At 35.2% G+C, this 12260-nt stretch overlaps 1 protein-coding gene across 1 annotated transcript in view; it reads right to left on the reverse strand.

Moving 5' to 3' along the window:
• Window positions 1-12260, reverse strand: part of AOPEP (aminopeptidase O (putative)) — a 1396509-nt gene that overhangs the window by 18982 nt on the left and 1365267 nt on the right. The window contains exon 15 of the mRNA XM_053702422.1: window positions 810-896. Coding sequence (XP_053558397.1) covers window positions 810-896 — 87 coding nt within the window. The remainder of the gene's footprint in view (window positions 1-809; window positions 897-12260) is intronic.

The following is a 12260-nucleotide window of genomic DNA, read 5'->3' on the forward strand; positions in this document are numbered from 1 at the left end:
TAAAGGCTTCCGCATAGATCAATCCAGTCCTGACAACATATGAATACATCAAGCTGACTTGATAGATATTGTGATATTTTTTCATTAGTGTTATTTAATAAAAGTGATGTATTATTTGTTAAGGGATGTTCCTGTTTGGAACAAATTTGTCCTTATTAGATGACTGGAAGCTTGTCCCTATTGACTAATGTTGTGGAAACTATCTTAACCAATCAGTGAGCATTAATACAGCTGTAAGTGTACTTTCAAAGTAAACAAAAAAAATTAAAAAACATTCATGCAAAAAATATTTTCAGTGGGATTTAAATGTCACTGCCTGACAGAATGTCTCTTTAAAAGGACACTTAATCAAAATTAAACTTTCATTATTCAGATAGAGCATGCCATTTTAAACAACTTTCCAATTTACTCCCATTAACAAAATGTGCACAGTATTTTTATATTTAAACGGTTTGAATCACCAGCTCCTACTGAGCATGTGCAAGAATAAGTGTGTATGCATTTGTGAATGGCTGATGGCTGTCACATGGTACGTGTATGCATTTGTGATTGGCTGATGACTGTCACATGATAAAGGGGGAGTGGAATAATACATAACTTTTAAAATTGTCAGAAAAAAAATCTACTACTCATTTGAAGGTCAGACTAAGTGCTGTTGCATTGTCTTGTTATCTTGCATCTGTTGATTATGCAAATCTACTGTATTGACTGGTCCTTTAAGTGCACCTGACCATACTTTCAGCTAAAAATGAAATGAGGTGAGGTTACAGGCTTTATCACAGAAGTGATGCTAAGCGTATATTACTCACCTGATCCTGCAGTAGGAAAGTTTCCACATCCTTATAGGCTGCTGTATATTTATGCTTTACGACCAACTCACACCATCTATGCCGGACCTAGAAAATAGGTATCAATCAAAAACTAGCAGGAATTCAGAAACATTACCACTGTACTAAAACAATTCTATTGTGAGCCAAAATGTTGTAAAAATAGATTTTCCACAAAAAAATTTTTTAACTCAAACCATTAAAGGGACATACTGTAAAAGCCAAATGCTTTATTTCATAATTCAGATAGAGCAGATGATTTTACACAACTTTCCAATTTACTTCTATTATCCAATTTGTTTTGTTTGTTTAAAAGGGTACCTAGGTAGACTCAGGAGTTGCCGATTGGTTGCTGAACACATATTCCTCATGTTATTGTCTCACCCAACACGTTAACTAGCTCTCAGTAATGCATTGATTCTTCTTCAACAAATGATACAAAGAGAATGAACCAAATAAGATGATAGAAGTAAATTGGAAAGTTATTTAAAATTATATTTATCTAAATCATGAAAGAAAAAATGTGTGTTTCATGCCCCTTTAAGAGCCAATGTCTCATTTTATTTTTGATGGAGGTTGCAACTAAAGTTTAATTTTGAAATCAAATACTTTTAACTTGTTTGCCATGGTTCTATGTCTCTTCAGTGCAGACATTATGTGAAAACAGCTAACTAACTAAAGAGAAATGCACTATTGTCCCCAAGTGATACTGCCATATTTAGAAAGAAGCCAGTTTTTATCTATAATTAAGAAATCGGTGCAATCATATAAGCTTTAGGAAATGTTCTATTGGTGGTAAACAAACCGTATGAAGCATAACACAAGCATAACAGTATGTATGTATGTATATAGCAAAGAAATAAAGCAAAGCACTCACTGGACTTTGGATATCTGTGTAAAAAAAGTATTTATTTGTGATGTTTCGGGACCTCAAACGTCCCTTCTTCTGACGTTTGAGGTCCTGAATGTCACAAATAAATACTTTTTTACACAAATATCCAAAGTACAGGGAGTGCTTTACTTTATTTCTTTGCTACATACATCTTAAGAGCACCCTGGCAGCTGCAGGACGGTGGTGAAAGTGCACATACCCTTTGAACTTGTTGCATATATATATATATATATATATATATATATATATATATATATATATATATATATATATATAAATGTTTAGAAGTCCTGGGCTTATTAAATAATGGTCTAAATATTGTTTTGCTCAGATTTATTTTTATTGTGTTTTAAAGAATAAAATTATTATAAATAGAATAAAATAAAAAGAAGAAAATAACAATTAAAGGAAGAAATTAATAACTGATATAATTTAGATTTTATATCCCTTTGTGTTTATGAACCGAGTCCTCTCATTTGGTTATTAATATAACATAAGAAAAACAATCTCTAAATGTTATGTATATCAGCTGATTTGAGCGGTGTATCCCAGGACTATTATTGCAAATTGTGCTAACAAAAAGATTAAGTTAAATAAAGTTTACACACAAAAAAGAAAAGAATTCCTCAACTATGGAGACTTCCAGCAATGAGATGTCTAGATGTAGAGCATACAAAATGTGCTCAATTTAGATAACAGGAGGTACAATAAAAATGTAAAAGTAGCACCTGTATGTATCGCAGTTTGTGTGTAACACACAGAATCCAATTCATCCCTGTCTTTGTCTATAAATAAATCATTAGGCGATGAGCAATATGTAGCTTCCCTGCCAGACATCTGGATAAGGACTAGCACTGGGACAATCCTGCTGGTATAGAAGGCTATGTATTTATGTGAGGAAGGAGGGGCAGTTTTATAGAGGGTGCATGGTGATAAAAATACTCATTCTCAGCTCATCTTTCACACATTTTAATTGTGCGCTATGTAATAAGAGTAGGCTTTAGAAACAAGTAGAGAACCTGTCCGTCTGCAATCGCCATTTGCGATGTTGCGTGGTGACATTTAACATTGCACAAGAGCTTTTTTTGTGCAATGCAGCCCTTTGCTTTCATGCTACCAGATGTGCGAGGGCACAAAGTGTCAATCACCCCGAACAAACGAGTATTGGGGTGATTTATCTCACCACTTCTGAGGTGGCAGAGAGGCAAATCAAGCAGTTAGGTGGCTGCCAGATTGCACATGCAAACTTGCACAGCAAACCCTCAAAAGCTGCACATGCAGCTTAATAAATCCACCGCTATAGTCTTCTTACAACCTGCATTTTATAGTCTGTCATCTAGTTAGTCCAGTAAAAAAGGCAGGGAGGACAAACAATCGACTTCTGAAATGATAAATGTAAAAAAACTAAAAAAATTAGAAGTTCATTGTTTATACTGTTTTTACACAAGAACCCCCAACTAAATTGTGTACAAGCAATTCTAGATATGTTGTAAAAAAACTATTGAGGTTTCTAGGCTGGATACAATAGACCTCATTACTCTCTGTCTAGAAGACAAATGCTTGTATACTCAGCTCGCTTGGAATTGCCTTTGCAAACTAATGACTACTGAAATGACAAAACTCAGACAGGTTACAACATTTTCTTAGCGTATAATGTTGTAATGTGATAATTCTGTATTCACTTCAGGGACGAAACTACAGGGGTGTAGAGGTCTAAATTGCGACTAGGCCCCCAAGGGTAAGGGCCCAGCTTAAAAAAAACAAAACGCTGACCTGCCACTGCCTGCACTGATATCATGCGAGTGTGACATGATGCTTCACTAGTGTCTCTGACTACAGGGGTTAGTCTCTGTTTTACCCATTGGTGTTTATGTGTGTGTATGTTTGTGGAACCAGCAAATTACAGACCTTGTTACTACAGCATGGGGGGAGGGGGTAAACAGTGTCACTATACAGTACCACTATATACAGTACGGGGGGCTGAACTATGTCACAGACTACTGTGGTCACTTTATAAAATACTGAGGCGGGTAGGGTCAGGCCAGCCATCTCACCGGCAGATTACAGACTGTGTCACTGACTCACTATATACAGTACTGGTGGGTTAAACAGTGTCACTATATACAGTAATAGGGGGTCAGACCATCTCACAAACTGTGGGCACAGGGTACCTCCTTTTGCAGACATGTAATCTGATTCACATTTTTTTTCTGTGTTAAATGTTAAAAAATAAATTAAAAAAATTATATGTATCAAATTCACTTTTGTGTGTGTGTGTGTGTGTGTGGGGGGGGGGTTGGGGGCCCTTCTTAGATTCTCACACCTGGGCCCTGTGGTTTCTAGTTACGCCTCTGATTCATTTTAAGCCAAATAAAAAAAAAGGATTGACAGCTATTGTAACAATCAATGTGTAATAGTTTGCAATTTGTCTCCAGTAAGAAGATACTGCACATAGAGCTTTCCGCTTTGACAATTACAAGAATATTTTGGTGGGTGTTTAGTATATTTCATGTGACAAATATCCAAGTCAGTTCAAAGCCTGAAAGGAACATAATAAAGCAAAAATAAAATGCACTAATTTTTTATGACACAAACGTTTGCAAAAGTGAGAAACAAGTCAACAAAGCAAATGTTATATTGCATGGAAAGCATCATTACTTTCTAAAAATGTAAAATGTATTGAGAGCTAGCTAATATCCTGGAAATTTTCAATATGGCTGTAATCCTGCATAGTGTGATTTCCCAGTGGAGTGTGTTGTGAACTGGTGACATCAACACAGCTTTTTTTCATCTAAAAGGGGGCATCTCAAAATGTATTAGAGAGAATGTACCAACGCAAGCAGCATAAAAAGTTAAATGTATTTAAACTGGTACAGGAACACCTCTGAGAAAGGGCTGGTCTCTCCTAACTTGGAGGTTGATTTCTTCTGATGTCTCTTGTTTACATAATCTAACCTTTCTATAGCTATTATGTCAGTACTGACATTTTTAGCATTTTACAAATTGAGTCATTACCAAATGGTACAAACACCTCTCTAAGTAAGTGCTGTGTTTAAAATGCTGCTGCACAGAGCAAACTTAAGCACACTTTTTAAACAACTATAGCTTTTATTAGAAGCATTTTTGCTAATGCATGTATATTACAAAAAATGCTTCTATTCAAAACTGAAATGCATCCATGTGGATTCCAATATTGGCTGGAATGTCCCTTTAATTATGCTGCCATTCAACTGACCTTGCTACATGCTATACACTTAGAGGTCTTTCCATCTTCAACACAATACTATAAAATAGAGAGTTGAATAACACACAATGATGAAACTAGAGAGGACAGTGAATACGAACATGCTGGAGAAAACGTCATTTATCAGACTCCTTAGGTGACAGCAAAACATATTCCATCTCTGATTAGCCGCAGTAAAAGCAACTAGGTAAAACATGCTCTGGAGACTTTCAAAATGTATGTTACCAATATGAAAGTTTAAAAAAGTTTTATTGAAAAATGTTTTGTAGAGATATCTTAATAAAATGTAGTGCTTAAAGGGACATATACTATCTATCTATATTTTTCCTTTTATACACAGCCAAGCAAGAATATATATATATATATATTATAAAGTATAAGTCTACATTTTTACAACAATTTGCAAAGTGAATATTCATTGTAAACATGACAGGGCTCTTAACTGAGCAAATTTTGTTTTTAATATCCAAGACAACAATGTCTCATTAAACAGCCCCCCTAGTACAATAAATTAGGTTTGTGTATATAGAATGGTTAGCTTCTGTTTAAATGATATTAGCAAAAGCACTATAAAGAGTTAATGTCTCAGGTGCTACATACCTTGCCTTATAGGCCTATGAAAGGCACATCAGCGTCTATACACTGATTATTGTTAATATAAATACTGAGAGTCATCAATCTCGTAAAAAGCACCACAGAGACAGCTCTGTAGAATAAACAAGATTAAGTAAGTATCAAACATAAACACAACTTCCCAGATATTTTACTAACAGATTCATGCTGCTGAATTTCAGCACATTCATTCATCAGGTCTCAGCCGTATCATGTATTAAACCCTTGGTGTACCTGTATTTTATTAGGCATACGCACTGAGCACAGCTATCAGCAAGTCAATATTAGCAGAAAGACGCTATGTTACAAGCGCAGCTCAGCTGACACACTAATTATACTTATTAACAAGTGATGAATGGGCAGAGAGGGGCTGATATATACGTGGTTTTTCTACTGGAAAGATTGGTGCCACAACAGAATACTAGCTGCTCATCAAAATTATAACAATTGATATTAATCATGTTGAGATTGTTGTATAAAATGTTTAATTGTGCATAATAAAAAAATATTAAATAATCTGAAAATTGTGGGTTTTCCAGTTCCCATGAGAGCTGGAAGTACAGGCTCCAGGCTTTTATAATCCGAATGTTTCTGTAATTCACACAGCCATTGGTTGCTCACTCATTTATATCTGGCTCTAACTGGTCTCAACAAAGGCCATAAGGGAAAACTAGGCTAAAACATTTTCGAATTTGATGTAAAACTTGCAACACTCAGATATCTGTGCAAATTCACAAATGTGTGCGCTGCACTTTTACGCTAATAAATCCGGCACCAAAATAGCAGAATGCGCTGCCTATAGCCATATCTGGCATTCATTTCTGTAATCAGCGCTGAATAACACATTAATACATGTGTAGTGACACACAGTCATTTATGGAGACACGTTTCACACTTATCTGTTAAGTATTTAATTAGCTAATACAAAGTCCCTTGTACTTACTCTGAATTACAAAATTCTGATATAATGTGATGAAATTATATATATATATATATACACACACACACACACACACACACACATATATACATACACACACATCAGCAATTATACAATTTGTATACAATTAGCAGCCATACCTTCAACTAACTTGCAAAAAACAAAACAAAATGACACCTCACACCACATAAACCGGGTGGTGAAAGCAAATTATATTATTCTGTTGCCGAATTCAAAAATATTCAAAGCAAAAATAATATTTTTCCCTTGGAATCCCAGCTGGCTAAAACTTATAAGCCAAGTTGCAAATAGAGAAATGTGTTTTTGTGAGCTCTACAGTAAAACTCCAACATTTATAAAGCACATACATTTTTTTTTTAAATATAACATTTTTATGCACAACTAATTTTGTTATGGAACCCTCACTACAATATTATTCAATACATTAGTAACCACTGTACATATTTAGCTTTCTGATTCTTGACTATCAACCAATTAAAGGGACAGTCAAGTCCAAAAAAACATCTCATGTTTCAAATAGGGCATGCCATTTTAAACAACTTTCCAATTTACTTTTATCACCAATTTAGCTTTGTTCTCTTGGTATTCTTAGTTGAAAGTTAAACCTAGGAAGGCTCATATGATAATTTCTAAGCCCTTGAAGGCCGCCTCTTATCACATGCTTTTTTATTTGCTTTTCACAACAGGGGAGAGCTAGTTCATGTAAACCATATAGATAACATTGTGATCACGCCCGTGGATTGTGGCAGACACTGCACTAATTGGCTAAAATGAAAGTCAATAGATAATAAATAAAATGTCATGTGATCAGAGGGCTGTCAGAAGATGCTTAGATACAGGTTAATCTCAGAGGTAAAAAGTGTATTAATATAACAGTGTTGCTTATGCAAAACTGGGGAATGGTTAATAAAGGGATTATCTATCGTTTTAAACAACAAAAATTCTGGTGTTGACTGTCCCTTTAATGACACTGCACACTTAAAGGGACACTGTGATCCAAATATTCTATCTATATAAAAGAACATTAATATATGTCAAACATATAAACCCTGTTAAACTTCCATTTTGAGTACAGTACAAAGTGAAGTATGGGCTGGGCTACTTGATTACAGGCTTGTAAAATATGTATGTTTGCCTGGTGTTCTGTCGAGAACTCCAATACATCGAAAACTCCAATCTGACGTCACTTCCGGTATTTCCATACATCTGATTGGTCCGTGTCCAGTGAGTGACAGGATTCACAACCAATCAGATAGGCCCTGTAATCACCTATCTTCACTATCTATTTTGCCTCCCCCTGGGGGTTTAAGGGGGCAAAGCCCCCCTTGTTAACCTAATTCCCCAAAGTTTACTTGGGGTGTATGCCAAAGGGTGTGCGGTGGCCCCCTAGACAGAGGCAAAACAGATATTAAAATAAAAGTCACCGGAAGTGACGTCCGATTGGAGTTTTTGACGAATTGGAGTTCTCGACAGAACACTGGCTAAACATAAGGTTAGAATTAATCTACACTGAGTATTGAAATAGGTGTGGCCACTTAAGTTCATGCATTGTAGACCTCTGTACATAAGGTTGCTCCTGTACTGCTGAGTGTTTGAATTTAATCAAACACTGTACTCATTTTTTGTCATTAATATAAAAGAGCCATATTTAAAGATGAGTATAAGCAGTAAGTACATATCCACCAAGGAGCCTCAGCAGGATGTGCTAATCAGCCAATCGCCATTAGTAGGAAAAAGCAGCTGTATAAGTTTCAATCTTATTTTAAAACAACTTTTGATTTACATTTATTTCAACCAAAACAAATAAAAAGCAAAGTGTTCCTTAATATGAATAATTTAGTTTTTAGAACATTATTATTATTAATTTTTTTTTTTAAAAAAAAGCTTCCTATGTAGTTAGCAAGGCAGATCTCTACAGAAGAAAGATGGAAGAGAAGTATAATGAAGCACAAAAATATGGAAGGGTGACCCAATGGTGCTATGTGATGAAAAAAATACCCAATAGCAATGTAAAATAAGCAAAGATACATTTACAAAATAAACACGACACCTCTGAGGTGCTACACCCAACAGACTGGACCTTTTGCAGCTGTCCAGCAAGCCGCTTTCTCAGTCACCTCACTCTTCAGTTTTCACCTCTTCATCACTTGTATCCCTGGAGAACCAGTCATCGAATTTGTCACCGTTAGGGCAGGTCTTTTTGTATAATACTTACTGCAGTGGATGTCGCTTTAAATGGAAAAAGTATTTGAAGAGAAAAATCAGAAGGGAGAAGCAGCTGTTAGTGAAGACAAGGCAAGCGGTGACAGGAAGTGAACAGAAGTAAATATTGAGGAAAAGAGCCAGATAACAAGTCCTGGTGAAAAAGAGAAATAGTGCTGTTGTTGAATGTTGCCTGAAGCCATGCTGCTAGCTCACATGCAGGAAGTGACTTATAAATTATACACTGCACTCTGCTTTGTTATGGGCTACTTATTGATTTATAGATTTCTAAAGAATGAAAGGAACTGAACAGGGATAGGCTATAAAACACTTTTTTACCACAATGCTAATTATTTCTCCTTAAAAGCAAATGTTCTTCAAAATGTCACAATTGATTGATTTGCCCAGGATGAAGTTAATAATTTCATTAATATATATATATAAAATATCTTGTGAATGTTGCTGGGAAGTCCTGTCCTGAAATGTATTTCTGTGTGATTTTCTCCTCAATTGTTCAAATAAATAAGGATGTTTATTCTTAGACAACACACAGCATGGAGTATAAAAGAAAAAAAAAAAATAAGGTTTATTTAAACTCTACTATATATTGCTGCAGGTCTAACCAAGCACTACAGACGCTAATAATGTATTTAAAGACTGTTTATGTTGATTTGCTTTCAGTTCTTTTTTTGGGGATGGGCCAAAGGGAGGGGTAAGGCTTAGACATTCTTAGATTGCTGACAAAAACTATCTTCAATTATCTTTTTCCTTTTGTCTTTGGGAGAGGTTATAGTGAAACAGGATTGGTTTGGGTTATAAAAGGTCTTCACACGACACACCTCAGTCTTGTCCAAAAACAAAAAAAGATCCCCCATCATTAACATTTAAAAGTCAAAATTAAACTTTCATGATTTAGACGGTGCATGCAATTTTAAGAGATCTTTCAATTTACTTCTGTTCTCAAATTGACTTGATTTTCTTGATGCTAAGCATACCTAGGTAGCCTCATCATGAGCAGCACCACCTCCCAGTGGTGAACTCCTGCTCTGGAGCTGACTGTAACTGTGTGTTTAATGCATTTGCAGGGGATAAACACATTGCTTTATGCAAATAATAGTGCAATAATAAATGCTCTAACACACTAGAATGACCAATAGACAGACGGATAAAAAGTCTATATTTTATATCTATCTTGCAATCAGTATTACAACATAACTCATAACTTATCTTACTAGATTTCACTGTGGTTACAATAAATTCTTTGCAAAGATAATGTTAGTTAAAGAAAAGATGAATAATGTAATATAATTGCAAGTGTCCTTAAAGGGACATTAAGCACTAGATAAATGCTAGATTGTATGATGCATTCAAGAAAAAGATTAGTCTGAGAAGAACATGTAAATGTATTTTAAGTTACATTAGCTGTTGAAATATCGACAAAATAAGTGTTCATTTTTAGTGTCTATAAAACGATGGGAGCTGCCATGTTGTAACCTAGGTTACCTTCTCTGCTGTGGCCAATAAGGGACAGGAATAAATAAGTCACTAGAGTGTGCCACCAATGACTGTGTAGAATATAACAGTGTTCTGCACTTCTATTTCTAAAAGAAACTAAAAAGCTCACAATTTCAGAATGGAATTACAGGAAAAGGGGACAAAATAAATAATAAAAGTATATTGCAGAGTATATATATATATATATATATATATATATATATATATATATATATAATTTATGATTTTATATTATCATCTCAAAGTGTTTAATGTCCCTTTAATCCTTTCACTGCTAAGATTTCAGCGAGTGACCCACACAAATTATATATTGTTGTTTTTTTTTTCAACAGGCCTAGCAGATTCACAATTTACCATTATTATATTTATATTTCATAGCATGTGAGATAGCTTTGGCAAAAAAATTAAGAAAAATGTATAATTTTTAATTAGATTTGAGAAAATACTGAAAATGGTCAAGGGACCACTGCTGTTACTGTGATCGCCTTACTAAATTGTTGTAAACCACATGTGAAATAGGGGCCATACGGGCGTTTACGCTTTATAATATAAAATTATAAAGGCCCCAATGTACAGTACAGAAATACAATCACTTTTTCTTGCAAGGTATTCACTGTTACCACAGTGATCATTTAACCATACAGACAATATATTTGTTTTTGAGAGAGGTACTTGTCTACTAGAAAACAAACTTTATTAGGGGTCTCTAGACATACCAGATTTATTTATTTTTTATTGCACATATAAGGACCCATCCCCATGTGTTCTTTCAACTGAGGGGTCTTAGAAGTTTGTAGCTGGTGAGGGAGCTGAGATCAAGAGGTTTGAAGAACCTCTCCCCCATTCAGCTCCCTTGTAGCTGCACTAAGCTTCCCGATTCTGCCCCTTTTGTGACGTCTCACCACCTGCGTACGCAATATAATAGGCCACAAATTATCCCCAGCCAGTAGTATGAGGGATTGCTGAAAACAGTGTTTAATCAGCGATCCCCCACATGACGAAAATCATATGTGATTATGTAACACAACAGAAATGTCTTGTAATTACAAGGTGTTTACTGCACTTTTTAGTAGCCTTGAATGAAACAACCTCAGTTACTAAAAGCATTACTTTGATGTAACTTGTGTAATGTTTTTTATGCAAATAACCCAGTCACATTTTATAAAGGGGCATTTCCTGCAAAGGGTTAAACACATAGTTCAGGGACAATACACTGCTGTTCCTAAGCAAGAAGCAGCCGATAAGCCAGTCAGAAGCAGCATACAAGTGTATCCAGCAATCCTGCTCAGGAATTGCACAAGTATGATATTCAGGGGTTAAATATATAGAATCAAGCAAAACCTCTTAGCTGCTACTTATTATTACACTGGATTGTCCCTATAAAACTGTCATTAATTTAGTGGAAGTCTCAAACACTTCAGTCACAAGCTTGCCTGGATCAAAATGACTTGTTTGAATTGTGTAACACTTATATGTTACAGATTGCATTCATTCAATTGAAATGGAGCAAACTACTGTCAAATACAAAGGGGTCATTTGTATGAAAAAGCAAATGCGTAAAACTGAGTGGGAATAAGAAATTATTTGTAAAAATCTATCAATCTACCACTGCAAAATCCCTTTTCCCCAAAAACTTAAATACATAAAACTAATTGTAACACAATTTGAAATTTCCCCTTGCCGATGTAACAAAGATAAAAAAAAAGCACAATGTGCCTTTAATTTGGTTTCCGCCATGCTTCTAGCTTACATCATTCACAGGCTGTCTGCTGTTATCAGACTAAATACACTGGTACTAAACGGATATGTGCTACACAAATTAGGCTTTCGGTTAACTGCGGCTATTTCCTCCATCCCAGACTTGATGGCCTGTCATGAGATGCTGAGAATCCTCTTCACCAGTAATTGCAGAGTTCCATTCTAACAACCACCAGAAGACATTTTTTTTTTTCTTTGCAGGAAAAGCCCATAAACTGTAAAAGGACAGTGTTGTATTTAACATAAGTA

Source organism: Bombina bombina, chromosome 2 (assembly GCF_027579735.1).
Source record: "Bombina bombina isolate aBomBom1 chromosome 2, aBomBom1.pri, whole genome shotgun sequence".
Classification (NCBI taxonomy): Eukaryota; Metazoa; Chordata; class Amphibia; order Anura; family Bombinatoridae; genus Bombina; species Bombina bombina.